Source organism: Podarcis cretensis (assembly GCF_951804945.1).
Source record: "Podarcis cretensis genome assembly, chromosome: 10".
Classification (NCBI taxonomy): domain Eukaryota; kingdom Metazoa; phylum Chordata; class Lepidosauria; order Squamata; family Lacertidae; genus Podarcis; species Podarcis cretensis.
Window position 1 is genome coordinate 32708429 of NC_137179.1, and position 26079 is coordinate 32734507.

Consider the following 26079-nt stretch of genomic DNA (forward strand, 5'->3'; position numbering starts at 1 on the left):
GAGTTTGCTGAGAGTTAGATACCATCTATACAGCATCCTAAATAAATAATGTTTCCTAAATAAATAAATTTTCCTTTAGGGTATAACACACCAATAAGTTCATTGTTGTTTTCCTTTCCCACAGGGTTATCTCAATATTATAACCTATGTTGATTGCCCTGTCAGCATCGCCCTTGAGCCAGTGTCACCAACTGGACTCATGCACTTCAACCCTGACTGGGCTAGGCGAGCTGGGTAGCACTTCCAGAGACCACCTTCTCCACAGGAACAGGTCAAAGTGCTGTGGACTCCACAGCTTAGAGTTGTGAGCACCGGATTCACTTCCACAATACAGTCGTCGTACAGCAGAGTATAGCAGAGTCTGGCAGTGTATAAATGACTCGGAGAGCAGCTCTGTAGAATATCTTCTTTTATTCTATAACTACAACTATAATACAAAACTATATACAGAGCTAAATAGGTCTAAGCATAAATGAATGCTGCACTGAGTGTCTGCAGCTGCTCTTAGCAGCAACCTGATCTCTACACACGATCTCTAACACTCAGTCTCTCTCTCTCCGACACACTGACTGACTGACTGACTGACTGACTGACTGACTGACTGACTTGGTGCTGGAGCTGAATAAGTAGAAAGCAGAACACTGCTCCTCCTCTTTGGAGAATCAGCAGACTCGTCAGGAGATTCTTGGATATGGGAGGGGTGAAATCTCCTCATCCTCCCCCATTTTATCCGACCATTTCAAGAATCTTTAATATAACTGCAATTTACACACACACTCCAAAAGTTGTTCTCTGCTTACAACCTTGGTTTACATATCTCTCTCCCCCTTTATCTAAGACACTTTTATCAATACCATTTAACAGTTACTGCAACCACTCTGTATCCATTAGGAAAGAGTTAAAACATAAATCTCAACCTGCAGTTTACACAAAATACACATTGTGAACACACAAATGAATAAGCAGCTTCTAGAAAAATCTTCACACACATTTCTTCCTCTCAAATACAAATTGACATTTCTAATTAGGCAGATTTGAACAAACCACTTTCAGTACTCAAACACATGTTTGCTCCTTCAATCCTGATCCTTCAAATGTCAGGTAAGGAAATAAATGAAGCGTTTTGTGCTACTACTCTCAGCACACTTCATGCTAGGTTTAAAAACCCCACCAGAGTTGCATGTGACTGCAGCCTTAGCGAACTCTTCAGAAAACCTTTTCAGTGGTACACCCTTGGTTGTTCTTTTGGATCTGCGCAAAACTCTTTGATCCTCTTGTTCTGGTGCTTCCTCCTCTTTGGGAGAATGGGGAGCTAAAGTATATGAAGCTGCTAAGTCTGAATCAGCGTCAGACTCGCCTGAGGCTTTTGGGCTCTGATAATCTGTGCCATCATCTGGATCTACATTGGCATCAGGATTATCAATCACGTCAGAACTTGCCTCCCTCTTAACTGTCTTTGCCCCTTTTGCAACCATCATCACAAATGGAACAGCACTGAAAAATGCCAACTCTGTCCCATTGTGGATTGTCGTCAGTACTCCTGGTCAGCCTTATGGTTTTCGTGTCTGTGATCAGGATATGATAAGACCCTTTCTCATATCCTAGGAAAACACCATGTTCTCCACGCTTGCTCAGTTTGTCACCCTGCGAGGTGTGCACCCAAACCTCTGACTCAAAAATTTTAAAGTGCTTCACACATGGCTTCCTTCCGTGAAGCATCTCATACGGGGTGCAATTTACTGCGGACTGGTACCTCCTGTTATACACGTGACAGAAAAATGAAAGAGGATTGGGCAGCCCCGAATCATGTAATAGTGTTCTGATTCCTTGCTGCAGGGTCTGGTTTATTCTCTCACATAAACCATTCTTCCAGGGTGATCTGGGCGTGGCCGTCCTATGCTCAATGCCCTGTTCAGAAAGAAAAGCCTCAAACTCTTCTGAACAAAACTCTCCACCCCTGTCTGTGAAAATACAACGTACATTCTCATATACAGAGTTAAATAGGTCTAAGCATAAATGAATGCTGCACTGAGTGTCTGCAGCTGCTCTTAGCAGCAACCTTATCTCTACACACGATCTCTAACACTCAGTCTCTCTCTCTCCGACACACTCACTGACTGACTGACTGACTGACTGACTGACTGACTGACTTGGTGCTGGAGCTGAATAAGTAGAAAGCAGAACACTGCTCCTCCTCTCTGGAGAATCAGCAGACTCGTCAGGAGATTCTTGGATATGGGAGGGGTGAAATCTCCTCATGCCCAGTGTGTCATTGCTTTCATCAATTCATCCTTTGTTTCCCACTCAAGGATAATTTTATATATTTTGATATTAGTTTCTCTTTGCTTCCCAGTAGGGCTTTTTCGAATTCCGACCCTTCTTCTAAAAATCCTTTCAGTTTATCTTCTTTGAACCTCTTGTGCAGCTAATGGTGTTGAAACCAGCCCATAATCCATTCCTGCAGATCTTCTCTTTTCCTGAGTACCACTTTTCCTTCGTCAAATTCTATAAGCTCTTTATATATACTCCAATTATTCCTCGTATTTATTTTCTTTATAGCGATTGTTTCACTGAGGGATTTTCCTTTCAAGAAGATCCTTCCACGAACTCTATGAGTTTGAGTAGCCGCTGTTCTTTTGTTGGCATACTTTCCTTCTTCCAAGTCCTTGCATATACAATTCTTGCGGCTGCTGTTGCATATAAAACAGATTCTGAGCCTTCTTAGGTATTTCCTCTCCTACTATGGTCAGTAGAAAGGCTTTGGGTTTCTTAGAGAATGTAAATTTGAACTTTTTTTTTAATTCCTCATATACTGTGTCCCAATGCTTTTTGGAGTGTTTACATTGCCACCCCATGTGGATCAGAGAGTCTTCTGCCTCAAAACACTTCCAACAAAGATTGGCAAGTCTATTTTATTTTTTAATAATATTTATTCAATTTTTTTAAAGATTACAGAGAAAACATGGGGGAAAATACAAAAAATACACAATACAACACAAAAGGCAGGAAAAAAAGAAATAAAGAATACAAAAAGAAAAAACAGAAAAATGCATAGAAAAAATGCAGTCATTAAAAAAGAAAAAAGAAAAAAAATTTAAATCCTTTACATGACAACTTCCCTTTACTTATTTTCTTGACCTCCCCACACCTCCCATTTCTGTATTCAAATTCAAATTTTTATTTCAGCAAGTCCTTTCAACCTTATTTTTTAACTTAATAATTTATTTTAATATGTTATTCTTTTACTTTCTCTCTTTCGTCCATTTCCTCAGTTCATTTTTGCTTAATCTTCTATATCTAATCATTTTTCTTATATATCCTTCCAACCTTATTTTCATTTAATTTAGTTCATTTTAAAAACCACTTTTACTTTATCCAATCTTAACTCTCATCCAAACTTATACATCAATGCTTATTCTTAATACCTTTCTCTAAGGTCAACCAAAATTCCCTTCCACGAATTTCCCAATTTTCATACAGATAACAAAACAAAAAGGAAAACAAATTATATTTATGTACCCTCTGAGTTCCCAATTTCTATTCCACCCAAACCCCCTTCCCGGTATCAGTCCCCAACATATGTCCATCAGTCTCAATATACAATCAGCCTGGAGATCTTACATCCGAGGCTCTTAATTCCCTCTCACTTCCTCTCTGCCGGTCTTTTTGATAGTCCTTAATATTGAGAACCAAATCTCGGGGAAGCTCCAGCCCAACAGGATCCACATTTCTTCCAGCCAGGCCTTCATACTTAAAGGTAAAGCCTATGGGGTATTCCAAATCTTGTTTCATACTCCTTTCAAATCCAAATGTCCCCAAAGCTCCAACTTCCACCTTGATCAAATTTGTAATCCTTAGGTCTTCAGATCTCCACACAAGGAGATCTCTCCATTTTTCACTCTCCAATTCAGGCCGGACTTTCCACATCAAGTTTTTATTTCCCTTTATTGCCATCATGTCAGGCCTCAAATTACAGCTCTCCTTTAACATCTGCAAGGTTGCGGCTCCCCCTTCCTTTTCTTCCGGAACAACATATATCTCCTTCTCCAAATTCTCAGAGCTCTCAAATTTCTCTATTTGTCCAGTTAAGTAAGCTTCCTGTGTCGGATCCTTATCAAATTCAATGAAGGTATTCATTGTTAAATCCAAAGTTGTAACACTTGTAGCCAAAACATCAATCTGACCTTGCAACTTTCCCAAGAGAACAAATGCTTTGTTCAGTTCAGCCTGTATTTTTCCTCCTCCAGCCATTCTTTGTAATGTCCCAAAACCCCCTCTAGGGGAATTTTAGTTCCTTGATGTTCCTTTCAGCACAAATCCAAAAGTCCAGTTAGTTTGTATCAGCCCTTCCTTTTTTTTTCCAGGAGCAAATTGTAACAAATGTAACCAGCAGAAGCAACAGAAACAAAGTCCTCTTTTTACGTCTTGACAGCTAGCTTGACAGCTGTCAAGATCTTCTATACCTCATCACCAGGCTCTCGCGGAACACTCCCGGGTCCGGGGGGGGGGTGGCACTTCAGCTCCCAGATTTAATTCTTTTTCTGCAGGCTCCCCTGCTTGCAATAAGATTTCTTATAGTGCCAAACCGTGAAATTAAAGTCTTTTACAAGAAAAAAAAAAGAAAAATTCTCCTCGACCTTAGTTAACAGGTCCTTTGCTTTAAATTGTTTACAGAGAGGGAAGGCGGACTTCCTGTTTAGACTTTCCCCGATCGTGCCGAATTAAAAAAGTTTTCTTTAAAATTCCAATTTCCGTACTACTCATGGGTTGTTGCTTTAAAGTCCAATTGTTCACAAGAAGAAGTCAGCGCTCTCCGACAACAGCTGTGCGGCTTCACTCCACGGAAGAAGCAATCGACTCTCAGCACTGGCCGCTCACCCCGTCCCGTTCCGGAGCCTTTAAAAAGGCTCCTTCGCAGCTTGGGGGGGCGCAAAAGGTGCCCGCCGAGTCCCCACGCTCACAGGCTTCACCCGCCTGTGATTTTTTAAGGGTCTCCACTTTGCCGCAGCGGTAAGACCCGATCCCGCGGAGCCAGTCCCTCTGGAGCTCAGAGGGAATCCGCCATTAGTCGTTGGCGCTAACCCGGAAGTATAAAAGATTGGCAAGTTTAGATGGTGTAAGATACTATCTTTTTTACTGTTGTTGTTGTTTAGTTGTTTAGTCATGTCCGACTCTTCGTGACCCCATGGACCAGAGCACGCCAGGCACTCCTGTCTTCCACTGCCTCCCGCAATTTGGTCAAACTCATGTTTGTAGGTTCGAGAACACTGCCCAACATCTCGTCCTCTGTCATCTCCTTCTCCTACAGTTATTCGAAGCAGAGAATAAAAGAGAACTTACCTAAATTCAACTTCCTAGCATGTGAAGACCTTCCTTATCTGACCTACAAAGGTTCAGTTTGATTAGCTGAAATTTTCACTTGTACACTGAACTTTCAGTCCTTGTGCAATTGCTCATTTATAGTTTTAAAGCCCTTGCATACCTTTTAAGATAACTCTATTAATAGTGGCACATCATGTTCCTACAGTGATTCAAAGCAGAGAATAAATAAAAAAGAACAAAGGCGAAATAGAGAAACCAGCAGAGGCAAGAACACCGCCAGTCTGCAGAGCAAGAGTTGGGGAGAGACACAAAGCAGAGGGAAGGGGAAGCTTCCAATGGCTGGGATCGCGGCTTCCATCTCTTGGCTGGGGAGCCAACTCTCCTGCTGCCACAACAACCTCCCAGCTCTGGCCTTGTCTCTCCTACTACTTGGTCTGCTGCTTGATTACCTCAAGCGGAGGAAGAGAAGCAGTCGCTGGCCACCAGGACCCACCCCTCTGCCTTTCATTGGGAACTTGCTACTGCTAGATGTAAATAACCCACATAAAACTGTTCAAGATGTAAGTACTGGCTGCACCATCTCTGAGGAAACTGCATGCTACTGAATGATTGCATTAGCCAAGCTCTTAGTATTATTTAATTAGTTAGCCAGCTAGTTATTACCTGTTCTTCAGCCTAAGGCTACAGGGCAGGTAGTGGCTGTACTAGAATCCCGACCCCCTCCAAAATATTGCACAATATTCCGCTACAGTTTTTGTTCTCATTAAATTGATGCAGATTGGTGAACCAATGACCCCCTGGTGGGCAGCTCCACTTGAAATGATTTCAATAAAAAAGAAAAATATGGAAAAACTAGGGGTAACATACAAACAGCATTTCAAGGGAAGAGCAAGGCCAATTACAATTGAAACCAAAAGAAGAACTTAAACAGTTTTGTACCACCTGGCTACAATATCATCAATTATATGACAAATTTAACTCTGACAATAAAATAGGTTTCCAAAAAGAAGAATCCAGATTCCAGATAGAACTTTTGAACAATCCCAAAAAATATCTATCAAAAATGTATAATTTATTACTTGAATGGGAACTCAAAAATGAACAAATTAAAGAAGTAATGATCAAGTGGGACAGGATTTTAGATACACGATTTCATTAGATCATTGGGAAAAACTTTGGAAATCAGATATTAATTTCAGCACATGCATTACTATCAAAGAAAATATTATGAAGATGTTTTACAGGTGGTACTTAATCCCTGTAAAACTGGCTAAAATTTATAAACTAACATCGAATCTGTGTTGGAGATGTAAGGTATCAGAGAGATCCTTATATCATGTATGGTGGGGATGTGATAAAAATTTTTAAAATTGGGGAAATATACATGAGGAACTGAAAAAAAATGTTTAAAACAACAATTGGTAAGAAGACAAAAACATTCCTTTTAGGAATTATAACAAATGACATCCCAAACGACATGAAGAGAATCTTTTTATATGCAACAGCTGTCACAAGTTTCTTGATTGCAAAAAATTGGAAATCAGAAGAAGTACCAACATTGAAAGATTGGCAATATAAATTTTTTGAAATGATTGAATTAGCAAAAATGATGGCAACAATTAGAATGCAATCTAATCAAAATCTCAAAGAGGAATGGAAATGTGTAGAAGAATACATGACCAAAAGATGCTTCAACAAGCATTAACTGATATGTATAGACTGATTTCACAAAGTTAAGTTAAGCTAAGCAGATATATAAGATTGAATGTTTAATTATTAAGATACAAAATTACAATGTCAATAATAATAATAACAAGGAAGTCACGCACGGATGGAGGGAAGACACAGGGCAAGAAATAAGAAATGGATAAATGTTGGTACATAATGAAATGTGAAAATGTGAATTTACAAATATAATGTATATGTATCAATATGTAAATATTGCATATATGTATTGCAACATTAAAATAAATAAATTAAGTGCAATTTTTTTTTTATGCAGATTGGCAAACACACACACACACACACACAGAGAGAGAGAGAGAGAGAGAGAGAGAGAGAGAGAGAATTTATTTTTGACACAGCCCTGCTACCAATGTTCAATGGCCTGCCCAGGACACTAATACCATACAGTGGTGGCTTTAGTCTGAGAGAATTAGGATTACGGTAATAAGGAGAGCTTTCATTTAAATTTGCTTTGCGTTGTTACATTGGTCTTTTTATGAACCATTTTTAAAAGTCCCCAAGGGTTTCTTAGTTTACATGATGCATTTTCACTCTTCCTCAACCAAAAGGAAGCAGTCTGTAGCGTGCACAACAGCAACCCCAGTGTCTGATCACCCCTGCCGCCTCCAAGCCACCAAGTGAGGCTCTCCTCCTCCCTGCCCAGAGCAATGCAAAGAGGGCAGAGATGGAAGGTAAGGGCTTTGCTAGCACCAGGGGCGTAGCTAGCTACTCCCACACCCGAAGCAGCATGGGCTGGGTGAGCCTTCCATGGGGGCACCGCAGTCATCCATGCACAGGGTGCGGCACAGCCATCCGCCCAGGGTGGTGGTGCGGTGAGCTGCCCACGGAGTCTGCCTGGCAGACGCAAGCCCCACCTGGAACAGAATAAGATTCAGGAGAGGAGGTGCTAGTCTGCTGTTGTCAGGTGAAAGTTCATGGGTAGAACAACCTGATAGGGCTGATCTCTCAACAGAGTTTGTGGAGGCCCTGATCCCTTCCCACACCATCTCTTCCTCTGTGGAGAAGTGAATGTTTATTATTACGGCTGAACAGCCAGCATAGTAAAACCAAAATTTCAGCATCATTTTTACATAAACATTAAAACAATCCAAGTGGAATTTAACAATCCATATACTAATTAAATAGATTTAAAATATGTAACCGAGGAAATATAAACTCCATTACAAGTTTTTTTTAAAAAAAATAAATAAAAGAATTTGACTGTGAGCTGTGTCAATATATGACTATTTGTGGAGCTGTATAATCTTTTGCTTTTGTTGACTTATGGCTATTGCACAATGAAGTCTGCAGTGGAAAAGAACTTGGCCCACAGTTTCAACGTGACCGCTCTTACATGGGCAGAACTTCTCGCCGTGGGGAATCTTTTTGTATCTGCCTACCAATAGTGCGGATGGCAAGACATTGAATTTGGCTTGCGTAAATGCCTTTCTAAATTTGGGGGTGACCAAGTTTGACAAATAATTGGGAAGTGCTGGGGCCATTTTGTTTGTCCAAAGTGTGGTATATACCTCAGCTTGCGCTAAATGGTTTTGTAGTTTGGTATCTCTAATTCTCATTGAAATGTTCATTTTTGCTTGGGTGCTCCTCTCTCCCTCTCTCTCTCTCTACCCTGAGAAAACTAGTCTCTCTGTATATATATTCTGGCGAAATGATTAAACATTTTTGATTAAACACCTCAAGCCTGAAATATGTCTGTGCTTTCTGGAATTTCCCATATATATTGTGCTGCAACATTATACCTTCCCTACTTTTATTGTCCTTTCCCCCTGGATAATTTTCTCCCTTTCCTTCCTATTGATCAAAGCTGGAAAAAAAGTTTGGACCAGTCATCTCTCTGCAGTTTGGATGGCGAAATATGGTCATCCTGAGTGGGTTCAAGACGATAAAGGAGGCCCTGGGACTAAACCCTGAGAACTTTGTTGACCGACCAGAAGTTCCACTGTTCAGTCTACTAAACCGTGGAAAGAATTGTGGAGGTGAGTATAGCTGATACCCTGATGGACTGGATAAGAAGCAGTAGAGTTGGAGAAACAGGCAGGAAGTGACCAGGCATGCAAGTGGGCCAGGATGGCACCTCAGGTGGTAAGTGAAAGACTCTGTTGCCTGGGAGAAGATGCATATTCATGTGACGTGGCAGGAGGTTTTTGAGAAACTTCTTCTTAAACTTGCCTGTAAACAACTAAGTAAGGACAGGAAGGTAGACTAGAAGTGTTTGTGGGTTTATTTGCAAAGTCAGCCATACTGTTCCACAGGACAGCTATCATCTGCTGGTTGTGTGTCAGCATAAGATGGAAGGCAGCCCAGTGGAAAGTTAACAGACATTGTTTAGTCTCTGCAGTTGTCAATCGAGTCCGAAGGCCAGAAAAATGGGCCAGCAGTTTAATGGGGACTCTACCATTCTTCACTTGTAAAAACAACAACAAATTAAGCAAAGCAAAGAATTAACTTTGGAATGTTTCTTTGGACAACTTGTCATGTTATTATATTTTATATTATTTTATATTATTTTATATTTTATTATATTTTACATCCTCCAGGAATAGGATTTGCAACAGGCGACAATGGCTGGAGGGAGCAGAGGCGATTCATTGTCTCCACCCTCAAGAATTTTGGGATGGGGAAGAAAAGGCTTGAAAAAAGAGTGTCTGAAGAAGCTGGATATTTGTGTTCTGAGTTCAAATCCAAAGAAGGTACATCTCATTCCTGGGGTCTTTTTCCTTGCTATGGGATCTCACTTGATGCAAAGCATGAGGAGCACTCTATACTTTATACAGAAACTAACTCCCATCTCCAAAGCTTCTCATACAGTGGTACCTCCGTTTACGAACTTAATTTGTTCCGGAGGTCCATTCTTAACCCGAAACTGTTCTTAACCTGAGGTGCACTTTTGCTAATGGGGCCTCCTGCTGCCGCAGCACTGTCAGCATGCAACTTCCGCTCGCATTCCAGGGCAAAGTTCACTACCCAGAACACCTACTTCTGGGTTAGCAGCGCTCATTACCCAAAGTGTTTGTAAGGAGGATGGTACATAACCCGAGGTTCCACTGTATTTAATTTTTGAAGCACGTAAAATGATTACTAATAATCTTGTGGCACTATAAAGAATGCAAAAATTATTATGGCATAAGCTTTCATGGACTAGAATTCTCTTTATGAGAGGTACTGAGTGAAAACCTAAATTACTTGTGTGGTAGCAAAGGAATTGGTGCTCCGAGCATGAAGTGTGGACATTTCAGGACATCTCTGCAACCCTTTAGCTCATCCAGTATGCAAAATAATGTAAGCACTATAACCAGGTGTTCTGGAGTCCAGAATCTGAGGGACCTCAAATTATTTTCCATGTAGCAGTACTGGCAGCAGCGCAGCTGATTCCCTTTCAGGTCCTCTTCAGATCTTGCTGTCATGAGAAAGGACTGGAAGAAAGTGGGAGAGGTTGGTGGTTGAGAGATATGAAGTTGCTCATTTTAGCCAGTCAGCCCCTCTGTCCCAGTCCCCCCGCAATGTCCTACTTCTATTATTCAACTTTAAGAGGAGTAGTGTCTCTGCTGGGGAAAACTCAGCTGCCGTGTGTGGCTCCTAGAAGCTGTCAGCATGCGATAGCGGCCGCAGCCCAGGAATGGCTTCAAGTGGGTGGCTAAGCAAGGTGAGGGTAGCCAATGGGTCTTTCACTCTTGGTGAGTTAGGGGCTTTCATTGCATGCAAAGACAGGCTCTGGCAGACTGAATGGATGAGACCAATAGTGGGTCCAACAGTCAAGAAGGGGTGTGTGTGTATGTATGTATGTGTGTGTATGTGTGTGTGTGTGTGTGTGTGTGTGTGTGTGTGTGTGTGATGTCCAGTAGCACCTTAGAGACCAACTAAATTGTTCTTGGTATAAGCTTTCATGTGCATGCACACTTCTTCTGATACACTGAAGCAGAAGTCACCAGACCCTTATATATAGTGGGAGGGTGGGGTGGGGTTTTTCTCAGGAGGGTAGTAGGAGATGGATGATTGACTCAATGGGTATGGTACACCTTTGGACGACTGTTAACGACTGCAATTAGTCCTACAGGAAAAAGCAAGGGATAGTATGCAGATGATTAGCATATGTAATGAGACAGGAATCCAATATCTCTATTAAGACCAGGCCTCGCCATAGTTTTCAGTTTAATGATAGGTTGCAATTCAGCAACTTCTCTTTCAAGTCTGTTTCTTTATAGAGATATTGGATTCCTGTCTCATTCCCTTGCTTTTTCCTGTGGAGCCGCTAAGATGGCTGGATGGTGCTTTGTACGCCTCCTTCTGGCAACTACTGCAGGCCGGCTGGTGCAAAATGTATTGCTCTGCTTTCCTTCACATCAGTGACGCCGAGAGGCGAGTTTTGTCGTCTGGGCAGCCCAGGATCTCCATGCAAACTGCTCAGGATTCTGCTCCAGGGAACACAGTGGTTTGACTTCACCCCTGGAGGCACACTCCATTCTCTCTCGAGACAGACAATGCCAACAACAACACCTATGTTATGTAGCAAAGGATCTCAGGAATTTACAGTCCCATTTATTGAAAGGGTAAATAGTTTATAGGTGGTGGAGTACAGCTTCCAACATTCCCATATCTTGGCTATGGCTAATGGGAATTGAAGCCAAAAATACCCGGAGGGTAGCAAGTTATGGAAGGCCAACCTCAACAATGGCTGTTTAATGAAGAATGGGCAATATATGACAACATACTTCTGACCTGCTCCTTGTTCTTACATCTCATCCAGGTTCTCCTTTTGACCCACAAATCCTCATCTACAGGGCTGTTAGTAATATCTTCTGCACTCTAGCATTTGGTGACCGCTTTGAATACAGTGACAATACATTCCTGAAGCTAATGCATGTGACTAAGGAATTCATGAAGGAAGCAATCAGAAATTTGCCCCAGGTACCTTCATGAGTTTGTCTGGGCATTAAAAGGAAACAGCCATTTGAAGTGTATGTTTTGTGTGACTACCACATCCGAGTTATGGAGCATCCCCACTAAGGTGCTTATCTGAATCAATCACTTCAGCATATCTTTAAAACCTGGTATTCTTAAAGAAAAAAAGAAGAGGAACACAAGCTAAAAACCAAGACAGCAAGATTAAAACACGAATATAGGCAATCAAAAGTTAAAAGTGATTTATGAAAAATTATTAGAGGCAGAAAAACCTATTATAAATAACTTCAGAAAGAAAATTAGAAGGACAATTCCATTCATTAAAAAAGATAATTGTCAATATGCTACTAACAAGCATTAATTAAAGCAGGGGTGCAAAATGATAATGAACAAAATAATAAAGGTATCAGATTACAGTAAATGGTAGGAATTAGCATCCACTAGTATTTGGACAGATGTTGGAAAAGCTTTTGATAGGATGAAGTGCATTACCATTTTCGTGTGATGAATAAATATTGGTTTGGTGCAAAATTCAGCTATGTTTTACTCAGAATTGACTCACTTAAAGAACATGAGTAAAACTGGTCTATTGAACTCAGTAGGTTTACTCTGAGTAAACCTTAACAGAAGGCCACCCTTTATTTTATTTCATAAAACCTCTAAGTGGTATTAAAAAGATATATAATATACACTTTAAAAGTTGGCGGATAACTGGTAATGACATTGAAAGCTCTTTATGTGTTAGGACTAGGATATCTGAAGGAGCTGGCTTCTCCCACTAATGTGAGCCTACCAGCCTATTCAGAGACCCTTGTATCTCCTAACATCCCCACAGATTATGGCTAAGAAAAGTTAATTATCAATGGATATGCTCAGTCTCTGGAACTCTGTACCACAGGGTGGATGTGAGGGGGGGAATGGGAGTGAAGCTGGCAAGGAATAATCTCCCCATCAATATGAAGAACTGACTGGTTAGGAACTACCTATCAGAATGAACTTTCACTTCTAGTGAAATATTTATTAAATGTCTTTTGTATCTGAAAAGGTTGTAATATCTCTTCTTTCTCTGATTTCTGCCCTGCCAGCTTATTGCTGCAGGATCCTGGTTGTCCTATTTTCCTGGACCTCATCGTAAACTGCAGAAACGCTATGGCGATATTAGTATAATTCTAAAAGAGATTGTGAGTGAACATAAGAAAACCAGAGATCCTACCTTCCCAAGAGATTTGATTGATGCATTTCTGGAGGAGATAGATAAGGTAGGAAGACATTTATAGACACAGAACCACTGGGGCTTCTTTTGTAGCTTCTTCATTAGGATTGATTTATTTAGAATTTCTGCCATCTAAACCATGCCAGTAAAATTACAAGACCTGGTGGGTAAACACCTCTAACTCTTTACCCTGACATCAGCTTGTGCATTTGAGTTCACCTCCTGAAGTACCTTGGAGAAAAAGATGGGAGACAAATTAATAAACAAACATGCAGTCATTAAGCAGTTGTTTCATATGCCCAGACAATGACAACCTATGCTCTGAAACTGGTGAGTTTATTGCTCAGTGCAATTACGCCAAAGAAAGAGCTAGGCTGTATTAGATGTTACTGTGGGATGAGGCTGCCATTTTTTTCAACACTCATGTGCTTTATGAAATGCAGTATTTCTCAAGAAACTGAGCAGCTTTTCCTTTATTATTCACTTTGCTTTGGTCAGATATATACTATTGATAGCAAGGGGAAAGATCATTAGTACACACTATTCTCTAACAAATATGACATGATGTTGTGCTATTTCCATGTGAGTTACTAACTTGTTCCATTTCCTTCAGGCTAAAGGGAAACCAGATAACAGTTTTAATGAGCAAAACCTTATTCATATCCTTGTTGACCTGTTTATGGCTGGCACTGAAACAAGTTCTTCCACCATACTCTGGGGACTGTTGAACATAGTCAATCATCCTGAGGTTCAGAGTAAGTGATCAGTATTGGGGAAGATAGACTGATCCCTCATGGGGTTTTCCAATTCAAAGGCTTACTCATGGGCAAGTTAGCTGTGCAATTGCTTTAGATCTGATTTGGATTCAAAACTTCCACATCAGGAGGAAGGCCAGGATAACAATTCAATAAATAAATTACAATTATGAAATGGCTCAAAATAGAAACAAGGCAGTTGGAACCAAGCACTTGGAAAACAAAGCTGCTTTGCCTAATAAAACTTCATTTGTATTTTGGAAGCTGTTTCTTTGTCCTAACTATGTATCACTTTGTAACTACTCTGCACTAACTCTGGAGAATTTTTTTAATCTGTGTCCTTAAATGTTGATGCTCATAGGTTCTCATCTGGGTATTTTTCAAAAAGGTGTTTTTTTATTTTTATTTATTCACAAATATATCCACTTCTGAATAGCTGAGTGCCCCTTAAGTATGTATGTCTTCAAACGAATAGGCAAATCTGATGTTACTTCATAGAATTGTCGAGATGGAAGGTACTCTGAGGGTCATCTAATTCAACCCCCTATAATGCAGGAATCTTTTGCCCAATGTGGGGCTCAAATCTATGCTCTATCAACTGAGCTATTAGTTACAGTGCAGATTAATGAAGATAAAAGAATTTGAAACAGCTGAGACGATGTGGGAAATGTACATGTCTACAATGGAGAAGAACTGCATAGATTATATAATCAAATGATAAACTAAACCACCACCCACCAAAGATTGAATCAATATTTGGGTTATGTGGATATTCATATTTTTTAAAAAAAATAATATTTATTACTTTTAAAACTTACAAAAAGGAAAGAAAAGAAAAAAAGAAAAAAACAAGAAAAGGAAAAAACAATACAATACAATATATAAACAATACAAAACACAACATTAACCTAAACAAAACAAAACAAAAACAATTTAAAAACATACATTATACCATTTCAGTAGTCTATCTTTCATACCCTTGTTTCATCGACCTCCTCTCACCTCCCTTTTTGTATTCCACTTCTATTAATTGTTTCAGCAATTCCTTTCCATCTTTCTCTATTTTCTGTCATATAAATATCTTAACTTATTTTTACCCTTATTTTCCATTAATACTATAATGCTTATTTATGCTTAACTCCTTATAACATTTCAACTAAAGCCATAAGATTTCATTCCAACATTTTTCTAACACTCAGTAATTTTACAATATTTCTATTTCTGAAAATAAACTTTAAAACTTTTTTCAATCTTCTTCCACCATCCTTCTCCCTGGTCTCGGATACTGTCAGTCATTCGTCAATTCCAAATAGTCCATCAACCTGGTGATCTTCTGTCCGAGGCTCTTAACTCTTTTCCAAGTCCCTTCTGCAGGTCTTCTTCATATTTATACATGCACTTTACTTTGTCTTCTACTGATCTTGTTCTTATTTTCCTTCCTTTGATACTGAAGAGCAGATCTCGGGGAAGCTCCAACCTAGCAATGCTTTTATTCCTTCTTGACAGGTCAACCAAATCTCTATGGTTAAATCTAAAATCCATAAGGTATTTCAGGACATGTTTCAAAATTCCTCCAAATCCAAAGGCCCCCACAGCTCCAATCTCCACATGACCCAAGTCCAAATCCCAAAAGTCAGTAAATCCCTGCATGAAGGGATCTATCCAACTTTCCTTCTCCAGTCCAGGCAGGGCTCCGATCCTCAAAATCTGACTTTTTCTAAATTCAATCATAAAAGGCCTCAACTTATAGTCCTCAATTTGCCTCTGTAAGGCTGGGGCTCCCACTTGTATTACTTTAGGTTCAACAACAGCAACTTTCTCCTTCGCCTTCTCGACAATTTGCCCTGTCAAAGTAAATTCCTGTATCAGATCCTGAATAATTTCTGTATTAATGTTCACTTTTTGTCCCAAATTAGTCACTTTTTGTCCCAAGTTAGTCACTTTTTGTCCCAAGTTATCAATTTTAGTAGTCATGACATCTGTCTTCTTGTGGAGTTGTTCCAACGAGTGACATATCTTGCATAATGCAATCACTAAAGCTTCTTCTGTTGACATTCTCAAATAGTCCAAGGTCAATTCCTGATTCTCACAGTCTCTTATCTTGCAGCTGGTTCCCCCAGCTCAGCTCTTATAACAGTTTCAAAGGCTCCCTCTAGAGGGAAACAGTTTCTATTTGTGTGAATCCTTTTAAGCACAGTTCAAACAGTAAACATAGTTTCAATTTTCAGTTACTTTTCCTCCTTTTTAAACGCAGAAGAGGACAATGGAAACAATATATTTCTCTTATTTAGCTAACTGTCAAGATACGTTCTATTCACAGCCAATGAACTTCAAAACGTCAATCTTACTGGCAGAACCCTTTCCAGGTTCAGAGCAGTGGTGATTTAATATTCAACACTCTCTCCTGCAGGCTTGCACGATCCAAAATTCCCCCCCCCTTCTCCTGCTTCCAAGGGGGGTTTAATAGTTTTAATCGATGGAAGTTTAATCCTTTGCGGAAGACTTTCCAAGACCTTAGCTTGCAGCATCTTTGCTTCAATCTATTTACAAAAGGGGAAGGCGGACTTCCTGTTTAAAAACTTCCCGTTTCGGTGCCAAATTAAGACATTTATAGATCCAATTTTCCGTTCTACTCACGGGTAGTTGTTTAAAATCGAATTGTCTACAGGAAAAAGTCAGTGCTCTCCGGCAACAGCAATGTGGCTTCACTCCGTGAAAGAAGCAATCAATTCGAAGCACCGCGCTGCTCACCCCACGTCGCTCCGGATCCCCGAAACTGGGTCTCCCCGCGAGTAGGGGAGGCGCAAAAGGTGCCAGCCGAATCCCAGGTTCACAGGCTTCTCCCACCTGTGATTTTTAGTGGGTCTCCGCCTTCGCCGTGGCGGCCAGACCCTGTTTCCACGGAGTAAATTCCTCCCGATCAGAGGAATTCCGCCATTGCCAGAGGCGCTAACCCGGAAGTCCCTATGTGGAGGATATTCAGCAGACCCCTACTTGGAGCCCCAGATTCAAATCTGTGCTCGGCCTTAAAGCTCGCAGAGTGTCCAGGGCTGCTGAAATTTTCTATGCAAACAACAACAACATGCTACCATAACATGCTTGGAGAATTGGAAGGATTAAGACACATATGCAATGCAATAATACTTCTAAATGAATATTTCCAGAAAGGGTCCAAGAAGAAATTGATGAAGAGATTGGCAGGGTACGATCACCTGTGATGGAAGACCAGTTGAAGCTGCCTTATACTTGCGCTGTGATACATGAAATTCAACGATGTGCTGATGTCTTACCTTTTGCAATGCCATATATAGTCCACAGAGATACTGAGGTTGGCAAGTTTGTCATTCCTAAGGTAAATCAGAACCAGGGTGGTCACACGTGAGAGATCTTTATGCTAACAGTAGCAAAAGTCGATTGAACTGGAACTCATGGCTGCAAAGTAAAAAAAGTTGCAGGAATTCATACTAACTACTTACACATCAATTGAACAAGAGACAGACTAACTCAAAGCTGGCTAGTGCATGCTTTAAATAGGGAGCAATTATGACCGCACAGCAGGCACAATGTGTTGCCTCTTCTGTTACCGTAAACCAGCATTGCAAACCAACCCCAAATGTTATGCCGGAGAAACAGCTTGTGTTAAATTTCTATGCTGCCAGCAGCCATTAGTGTAAAATGCAGCCTGGAAGGATCACACAACATGGTCACATAGTCAAGAATTGCAAGGAGAGAGAACTTGGTAGGCCTAAATGTCTAGTATAAAACCCTTTTAAGAGTAGTACTGGAAATACCAGGAACTGTAGCAAAAGGAACTTTCTGTTTTTTCACAGATGAGTAGGGAATCCAGCACCCTACTTAGGCCCATGAAGGCCACTGGGTGATGCTGAGCCAATCACCTTTTCTCAGCCTAACATACCTCAGTAGCCCTGTTATGAGGATGAAATGGAGGAAGAACTACCGGTATGCATGCTGCCATGATGATGGGATGTAGAGGCAATAAGTAAATAAATGTAAATAAGCACATTTCAGACAGGTACTTCATAAGACACATTACTTGCAGATTTAAATGACATACCTTCTTCTACAATTGCCTTGAATCAGAGGGGTGACTTCGTAATGGGAATGGAAGAATTTCTCAATCTGTCTTTCCCGTAGTGTCTAATTTTTCAAATCTTACATTCAATTCTCCACATTTCTGCAAATTGTCTTTAAGAACTTCCTGAAAATTTACCAAATGTGTTAACACACATTTGTCCTGATAAGCTCTTTCCTCCTCTCTCCTCCATGCAGGCCTGGACTCAGCACTGGGTATCCTTGGACTTGGCCCCCTGCTGCTGATGTGTGCTCCAGCCACCCACAAGCTTGCCTTACCAGCAGTGGATTCTAATCTCTTGGTTTTTCTTGCCATTTTAGGAGACTGCTGTCTTTAATCATCTGTCCTCTGTGCTAAAGGATGAGACAATGTGGGAGAAGCCACATGAATTCTACCCAGAGCACTTCCTGGATGCAAATGGGCAGTTTGTCAAGCGAGAGGCCTTCCTACCTTTCTCTCTAGGTAAATCCAAGAGAGGAATGGCTGAGGTATAAGGGGAAAGATTATAAGCTGTCCTGTTATCTTCCTTTCTCTTTCCCGCCTGATGGGAAAGCAAGAATAACAGGTTTCCATAGTCAGCTCCTTGAGAAGAGAGAGTATGTACTTTTGACTCAAACTTGTTTTTTTTTTAAATAAAAAAACAACAACCATCAGGATCATACTTTACAACCAACTTCCCCTATTTCCTGGCTACCTTCCAAGGAGAAAATATTGAGAAGACATAGACATTTCAGATTGTACTTCACAAGTGGTTTATATTTGTGTGTGGTTATTTGAAATATATAAGCCAATTTTCAGAACCACTGCAGTCTGTGACTGTGTTGAATTCAGCTTTGGGCACATTTTAAGTGTGTTTTACAGTGACAAGCAGTTCTGTGGCTGCAGGGAATATAGGCCGTAGTGGCATTCCAACTCATGTTAAGAAAATAGTGGTCATGCTTTAAGATCACACCTCTACCTGTGTAACCAGCAGGGTAGCACAGCAGAGCTTCAGGATCTTTGTCCTTTACTGTTGTCAGCCATTTCAGAGTTGATGGTGAAGAAAATTCTTTGGCCACACCGTTAGAAATAAAGTGCTTTATAGCCATAAGACCATTATTATTCACACTATATACATGAAGTTAGGAGATGCTAGTGCACCATATACTATACCCTACTACGTATAGTAACCTTGTCTTAGGAGGCTGTAGTCAAAATAGTAAAAGAGACTTAAGCTAGAGAGAGGCTCACACATGGCTGCTGGATGCAGCTGGCTGTATATCAGTCAACACACACAGACACCCCTCTTTCAGGTGAGAAAGGGGGGGTATGGAGTCATGCCAGAAACTTGTAGTCTTGAGCTGTATTCAGGTGGGCCGCCACAGCTGGCATTCCAACTCGAAACATAAATCAGTTGAGGACAACTCAAGAGACAGACCCAAGCACGATCAATGCAATTAACAGCAATATTTAATTTACACTATCACCCCTTCTAACTGGGCAGGTTTAGATCCATTCCAATCTGGATTCGAGCATGGTCATGGGGCAGAGTCACTCTGATAGATGAGCTTTTCAGGGAGTGGGACAGGCAGAATGCAACTTTGCTTTTGCTTCTTGTTGTCTCTTCTTCTTTTGATATTTAATATCTCTAGTGCCATTAAGATTGAATTACTGCAATGCGCTCTGTATGGGGCTTCCTTTGTGCTTGAATTCATAAGCAAAATGTTGTGGCATGAATCCTGATGGAAGAGAGACCCTAACAGCGCATAACCCCTCTGTCCAGAGACCTGCACTGGTTGCTCATTTGCTACTGATCCAAATTCAAGGGGTTGATATTAGTATATTAATCTTTTGGCCACTTGGGACTAATAATTAAATCCAGAGACTCCAAGATAATAATAGCTAGGTAGGCTCAGCTCACTCTTTAAATTTTAAAAGAATTGCAAGGACCAGTGTGCCTAGGAAGCTAAATTTTGTGCCTCCCTGTAGCCTGGACTGCAAGAGCAAAGGGCACCGAGTGAACCAGCCCCTCCCCACTGCTGCCTCCCACAGTTTGGTTCTCTCTGTTGACACCAGATGGAGATCTTTGGTCTCCGGCTCCCTACTGATGAACAGCCCTTTAACCTCTGGAACCTATTTATTGATCCAGCCAACTGTCTGGAGTGGGTAGTGTGATAAGGCAGTTTTGTGTGGAGTAAATAACAAGACAAAGCTAGACAAAGCAGGCAGCAATTTCATCAGTTATTGTTACAGTGTAAAGGGAGGAGGGAAGAGGTATTGCAATGAGGTTAGTCTGATGGACACATTCCTGCCCGGCTCTGAATAGGGCGACCAGCAATTGGTCCATAGCAAGCAAGGTCAAGCATAGCCAAAAAGCCTAGAAAAGAGGGAGGGAGGGAGAGGGGGACGGAGATCCGATGAGGGACCAGGTGGGGAGGTGGATACTGACCAGGTTTTAAATACATGAGTTGCAGGCCAGAGTGGAGCCTATAGGTGCAGTCCGATCCACTCCTTCCTCCTGATCTCATGCACAAAATACTATGTCTTCTTTTTCTACAGGTCGCCATGCATGCCCTGGAGAACCCCTGTCCAAAATGGAGCTCTTCCTCTTCTTCACCAGCCTTCTGCAGCATTTCACCTTTTGCTTTCCAAGAAACTGTGCCAGGCCCAAGATAGAAAGAGTATTTACCCTAATCGCTAATCCATCCCCTTTCCAGATTTGTGCCATTCCTAGATAATATTTCTAAGCTTAGTGTATCTGACAGTTTAACCATTAACCTCAAAAGCAACTACAGAAGCCAGGAACATGAAGCATTTATTCATTTTATGTATTAATAAACATACCAATAAGTAATATCAGCACAGTTTACAACCATAACACCATACAATAAAACCAGATAAAAATTAAAATTGAAGATCAACCAACTGTTAAAGTTGTAGAGTCAGGGCAAAAAACAAACAAACCCAGCCATGGAAAATGCAAGCATGCATTACAAGATATTTGGCTTGCACTCCCAGAGTATATCACCTCAAGCTTTTTAATTTCTGCAGTGAGATTTAACCTCTTGTTCATACATTCTCTTCCTTCTGATCACCTCACATATGCGGTTAACCCTTTGAACAGCCTTAATTGCATTCCACAATACTGGGGCGCCTATGTCTGGCAAGTCATTCTCTTTTTTTTTTTTAAAAAAATTATTAGTCTTTTCATGTAAACATCCTCTAACAATATTTCTCTAACAATTTTCCATATCCCCCCCCCTCCCCTGGACTTCCCTCATATTCTCATTTTGTTTTATTTCCATATGCAAGTCATTCTCTTTAAAGTAAAGGTCCAATGATTTAGCTAAACATTCTTTGGACGCTGCACAAGTGAGAAGACCAAGGTCAAAGTACCAGTTTTGGTTCCTGGGGGGAAGTGCACCAAAGTTTAAGTTAATGGAGACTGGTGCATGATCAGAGACTGTTATAGACTCAGTTTCTGCACTCACCACCTGATGAAGATCAGCTTTTGGTAATAATATTAGGTCTGTGTGTGACACTGATTTATGAGGATTCCCTACCTTCTGGATGCAGTGCCTGCCAAGTGTCCACCAGGTCCCATTCAGTTAATATTTCTTCCAGGCAGAGGTTGTAGAAATTGTTCATATATTGATACTTACTTCAGTCCTTCGAGTCACGACTGCAGCAATTTAAGTCTCCTAATATAATCTATCGTCTTAAAATGGTCTAATTCTGTTAATGTCTCCCAAATAAAGTCTTGTTGTGCTGAGTTGGGTTCCTATAAACCAGTGGTGGTGATTGGATGACTGTCTACGACACCATGAACAAAGAGATATCTGCCTACTGAGTCTGCCAAACTTTCCTCAACACTCAGAGGGCAGAGTTTGCTTATCAGGACAGCCACACCTGGCTTTTCCTAAGCCAGGGGCTTGTAGTTGTGTCTCCCACAGGAGAACAATCTGGATGAGTGCCTGGTCTTTAGCTCCTGAACAGCAGGAGACCTGCCTAAGTTGCTTTGCAAAGTTTTTCCTTTCTGTATTTGCCACAGCAGGGGGTGAGAGGATTCTTTAACATCTATTTGCACTTAATGTGTTTTGGGAAAATCATGTCAAGGAGACAGCTGCTCTTTTGGACTTAAGGGATTCCAGTATCCTGTGTCCAAACAACTCATTCATCAATCACAGTTCCAACTTCACTCATTAGCTAAAAACACTGAAAATCAGGAGCAGCCAGACTGGCTTTTCTCAGAGATATTGATTAGAAGTGTGCCTGCACATTTTGTTTCATAATTTTCTTTCCAGAAGGCCTAGAGACTTACTTTGAAAAAAATTAAAATGAAAACTTGGAGTCTGGGCCCCTTCTCTGGGAGGCATGGCAAATTTGCCTCTGGGTGACACACACACCCTTTCCTGCTTCCTGCTCACTTGCTCATGGCAGCAATGCCTTCTCCTCCCTGGGGCAATATATTCAGGAAAGCCTTCCCTCTCCCACCCTCACTCCCATTTTCTTTCTCTGGTACTGTCTCCTTGCTTTCTGGCTTTCCTGCATTCCCAGAATAGTTTAATAATCTATCCCTCTTCACAGGGAACTCTGGGAATGGTAGCTCTAGGAGGAGAATGGGGGACTTCTAGCAACTCTTGACAGCTTTAACATCTTTAGAGGAAGCTATGGCTGTTTATAAAGTGCTTTATAATGTATGGTGTGAGTGTGGATGTGGATGTGGTCCTGCTCCTTGTGATCCTGCTCCACTAGATATCACTATTTCTAAGCAAAAATCTCACCCCCTCCTGTCTTAAAAAAGAAAGACATCAACTGGATAAACATGTTTTTTCCAGTTAATATTAGATTATTGTTGTAAATTGAAGCAGGTATAGGAATTGTAGGTGGGGTGGCAGACGTAAGAGGAGGAACTGATGGAAGTCCAGCCGTCATGAGATGGTGCTTAGCATAGCGTAGAAAAAAGACACAAAGAGGCAGCAAGTATTTTCAGGATGGAGGGGCAGCTCCTTCGACTTCCCTCTTCTCCGATAACTTTTTATTATCTTTTGTCCTCACCAACAGCATGGTCATCTGGCAATGTCTCACGTTACATCCCCTGGTAATGGTTTAACACTCCCATCACCATATAAGGTAATCACTGCCCAGAGGAAACACAACTCCATATATGGTTATACTGCTGCCTCACTGAGCTCTGTGAGGGACTGCGTAGTGTTACAAGCTACTACAGTGACTGCATGCCTCCCACATGCCCTCTTTCTTTATTTTATTAATCAGAGTCATTTATTTCATTACCAATACGGCCATATCGAGCGCGATAAGCGACTCTTGTGAGGCCAGAAGCAGGCTGCTGACGGGAGAACCATGCAGTACATACAGAGATTAAAGAAGGAATACATTGTATACAGCAACACAAAATAACGCAAATAACTACTATAATGATCACTAAAATCAATAAACGTCGAAGCCAACTTCCATCCGGAAGCCAAGAATATAACCATGCCCATGGATCAACGGAAGGAGGGGGGGCAAACGGATTGTGGGCTACCATGGTTTCCATATAATCGATCGTCGCAGATATTCTGGCATTATTATCAGGAATAAACATACAACAATGAGAATGAACAAGTGCACAAACCCCTCCTTTTGAGGCTAAAATGACATCCAAAGCATAACGATTTTGTAAGACCACCCCTCTCATTGCAGATACCTCCTGGTTGAGATTCTTCAAAGCTTTTATGGTATCATTGAATAATCCTTCAGTCCAATTTGCTAGCCGATGGAGGTCCCTATAGTTCATTGCTTCGCCCACTGAGGGCAGCAAGGCCCGAGAAATCTGGGTACCGATATATTGATTTATGGGTGAATTAACCTCCCGATGGTAACTTATCAACCTCATACAACAACGGAACCACGATACCCAAGGTACATGTGCCTGTGAGGTTTCGAGGAATGGCTTTGTATGCTTTTTCGCCACAAAGCAACCATAACTCTCTCTGGAGTAAATAGCTGATATTACTACTCTGTTGGGACCAATTAAAGGCTGCAGTAAATAAAGAACTGATATGAAATTGCTCATCTGTGGCATTTGCTAAGCCAGGGATAGAAGAATTCAGACTCCAATTTGCATGGTAGGTTTCTTTTCTAGTTTTTAGCCATGCACTGGTGTCGCTCCTATAGCACTGAGATTGGTCACTGTATGTTCCTGTAAGAGAACAAGAGCTAATAAAAGTGAAATTCAATGTATATTGACAGTTTGGATATATGCCCCATGATTCTTTTCCCTCTTTAATTTGAAAACAAATGGGGGCAGGCTCATGGAGGGTCAATTGTACTGGAGGCCAAAAAGATTGCTTAGGGGATATAACATTTGTAAATTGAAAGGATCCATTAATAGGCACACCATGAAGCATTAAGCCTGAATGACGGGGAAAAGGGGGCATGTGCATACACAACCAGCATCTAGAAGCATGCAATAAACTGGTAAACATAATCATATCTTGTACAAAAATATTATCCCTCCATATCTTATGATAATTTTCTCCCCTAAAAGTCTTATTCAACAATGCTGTTCTTCTAGTTCGAGAGTGGCTGAGCCGTGGATGCTGCCAGCCAGAGTAGGATTCTGACGACAGCGGCTTGCCAGCTGATAAGGTGAAATATGGTGGTTTCAACTGGACTGGGTCGTCTGCTTCTCTTCTTTGTATAACGGTGCAACAAAGGATGGCAAGGCAAATAGGAAGGCGCTTCCGTGGTTGAGGGGACTCGCCATGGCCGTATGCATCGAGCTGGAACCCACAAGGGCTTGTCCTCTAGGTGGCGCATGCGGAAAGGTTTCAATGCTTCACCCACAAAATGTTGACAAAGTGTAGGGGAGTTCCGCATGCCCTGAGGCAGGACAACCCACTGATATCGCTGGGTGGGCTGTGAATTGTTATATACTGGCAATGTAAAAGCAAACCGTTCCCTGTCTGTTGGGGCCAGTGGGATAGAAAAGAAACAGTCCTTTAAATCAATCACCGCCAACTGATATTCTCATGGGAGCATATTTGGATTTGGCATGCCAGGTTGTAAAGTTCCCATTGGCTGTATTTGTTTATTAATTTTTCTCATTGCTTGTTTAGCAGCAAGGGCAGTATCCCTCAATAAGATTTGCGATAGTGTGGCTTGCACTGAAGCCTGAACAAAGGGACCACGCCCCATCATGGCGTCTAGGACGTCTGCGAGGCTAATATTTGGATTATTTCCCCTGATTTGTTGTAATAAGGCCGGAGCATAAACACGGCAGGCAGTTTCCCATTCGTGGGCAAACAATACACCTGCTGATGGGGGTAAAACTGTACATGCCAAAAGCCTTATGTCATCTGGAACCAAAAGCTGGGCGAATGTGGCTTCCAAAAGCACTTGCGTATATGGGGCTTGGAGTCCATTGGTCTTTACTGACAATTGCAGCTCTTTCAAGATTTTAAAGTCAAAAGGTTGATGTTGGGCTTGAGTTCCTGCTGGAGCGCCAGCAGGTGGCACTATAACGGGAAATGCCACAGTATCCTGAATTAAGGAACAGGCAAGGACTGCACGTTGAAAAGGGGTGGCTGGTTCTGTTGGTGAGAGAGTAGGATCATTGCCAGCCAGACCACGGTATTTTTGCAGGATTGGATCCTCTGGTGAGGAACTATAGTCCGGAGGCTTGGGGTCTGGTGGTGCTGGCAAGGCAAGTGCCGGAATTGATGGCAACACAGCAGGCTGGATTAAAGAAGCCGGAGGTGATGTTGGCAATACAGCCATGGAGATATTTTTTGGTGATAAAGAGCCCATGGCGTAACGAACCTTGCACCATGCATTTAGAATCCGAACACCAATGCTGGGGTATCCATGAAAATGTGCTCCAATCTTATCCCAATGTTTTAATTCCCAAGTCCCATCTTCAGGAAACCAGGGGCAATGCTCATCGATGGCCTGAATAAGCTGTATCAAATCACCCTCAGGAACTTCCAATTTGTTGGAGGAGAGGAGAAATTTTAAGTCTTTTAAAAATTTCTGTTGGGGAATAGACAAAGGGCTGCCCATTTTTC

General features: G+C 41.3%; 1 protein-coding gene and 1 long non-coding RNA gene across 4 annotated transcripts in view; both read left to right on the forward strand.

The window, feature by feature from the left end:
• LOC307225780 (cytochrome P450 2D14-like) overlaps window positions 1-26079 on the forward strand; it is a 46150-nt gene that overhangs the window by 18425 nt on the left and 1646 nt on the right. Inside the window, exons 2-10 of one of the 3 annotated variants that reach the window (XM_079993938.1) lie at window positions 5528-5882; window positions 8873-9044; window positions 9606-9758; window positions 11813-11973; window positions 13053-13226; window positions 13794-13935; window positions 17100-17287; window positions 18349-18490; window positions 20567-20688. In XM_079993938.1, coding sequence (XP_079850064.1) covers window positions 5658-5882; window positions 8873-9044; window positions 9606-9758; window positions 11813-11973; window positions 13053-13226; window positions 13794-13935; window positions 17100-17287; window positions 18349-18490; window positions 20567-20688 — 1479 coding nt within the window. In that variant the 5' untranslated portion in view covers window positions 5528-5657. Of the gene's footprint in view, window positions 1-5527; window positions 5883-8872; window positions 9045-9605; window positions 9759-11812; window positions 11974-13052; window positions 13227-13793; window positions 13936-17099; window positions 17288-18348; window positions 18491-20566; window positions 21780-26079 lie in introns of those variants that run through there. The other 2 variants (XM_079993936.1, XM_079993935.1) reach the window with 2 other exon arrangements.
• Window positions 18497-18828, forward strand: LOC307225812. Its single transcript, XR_013843177.1, has 2 exons — window positions 18497-18624; window positions 18683-18828. It is a non-coding gene; the product is annotated as an uncharacterized lncRNA (long non-coding RNA).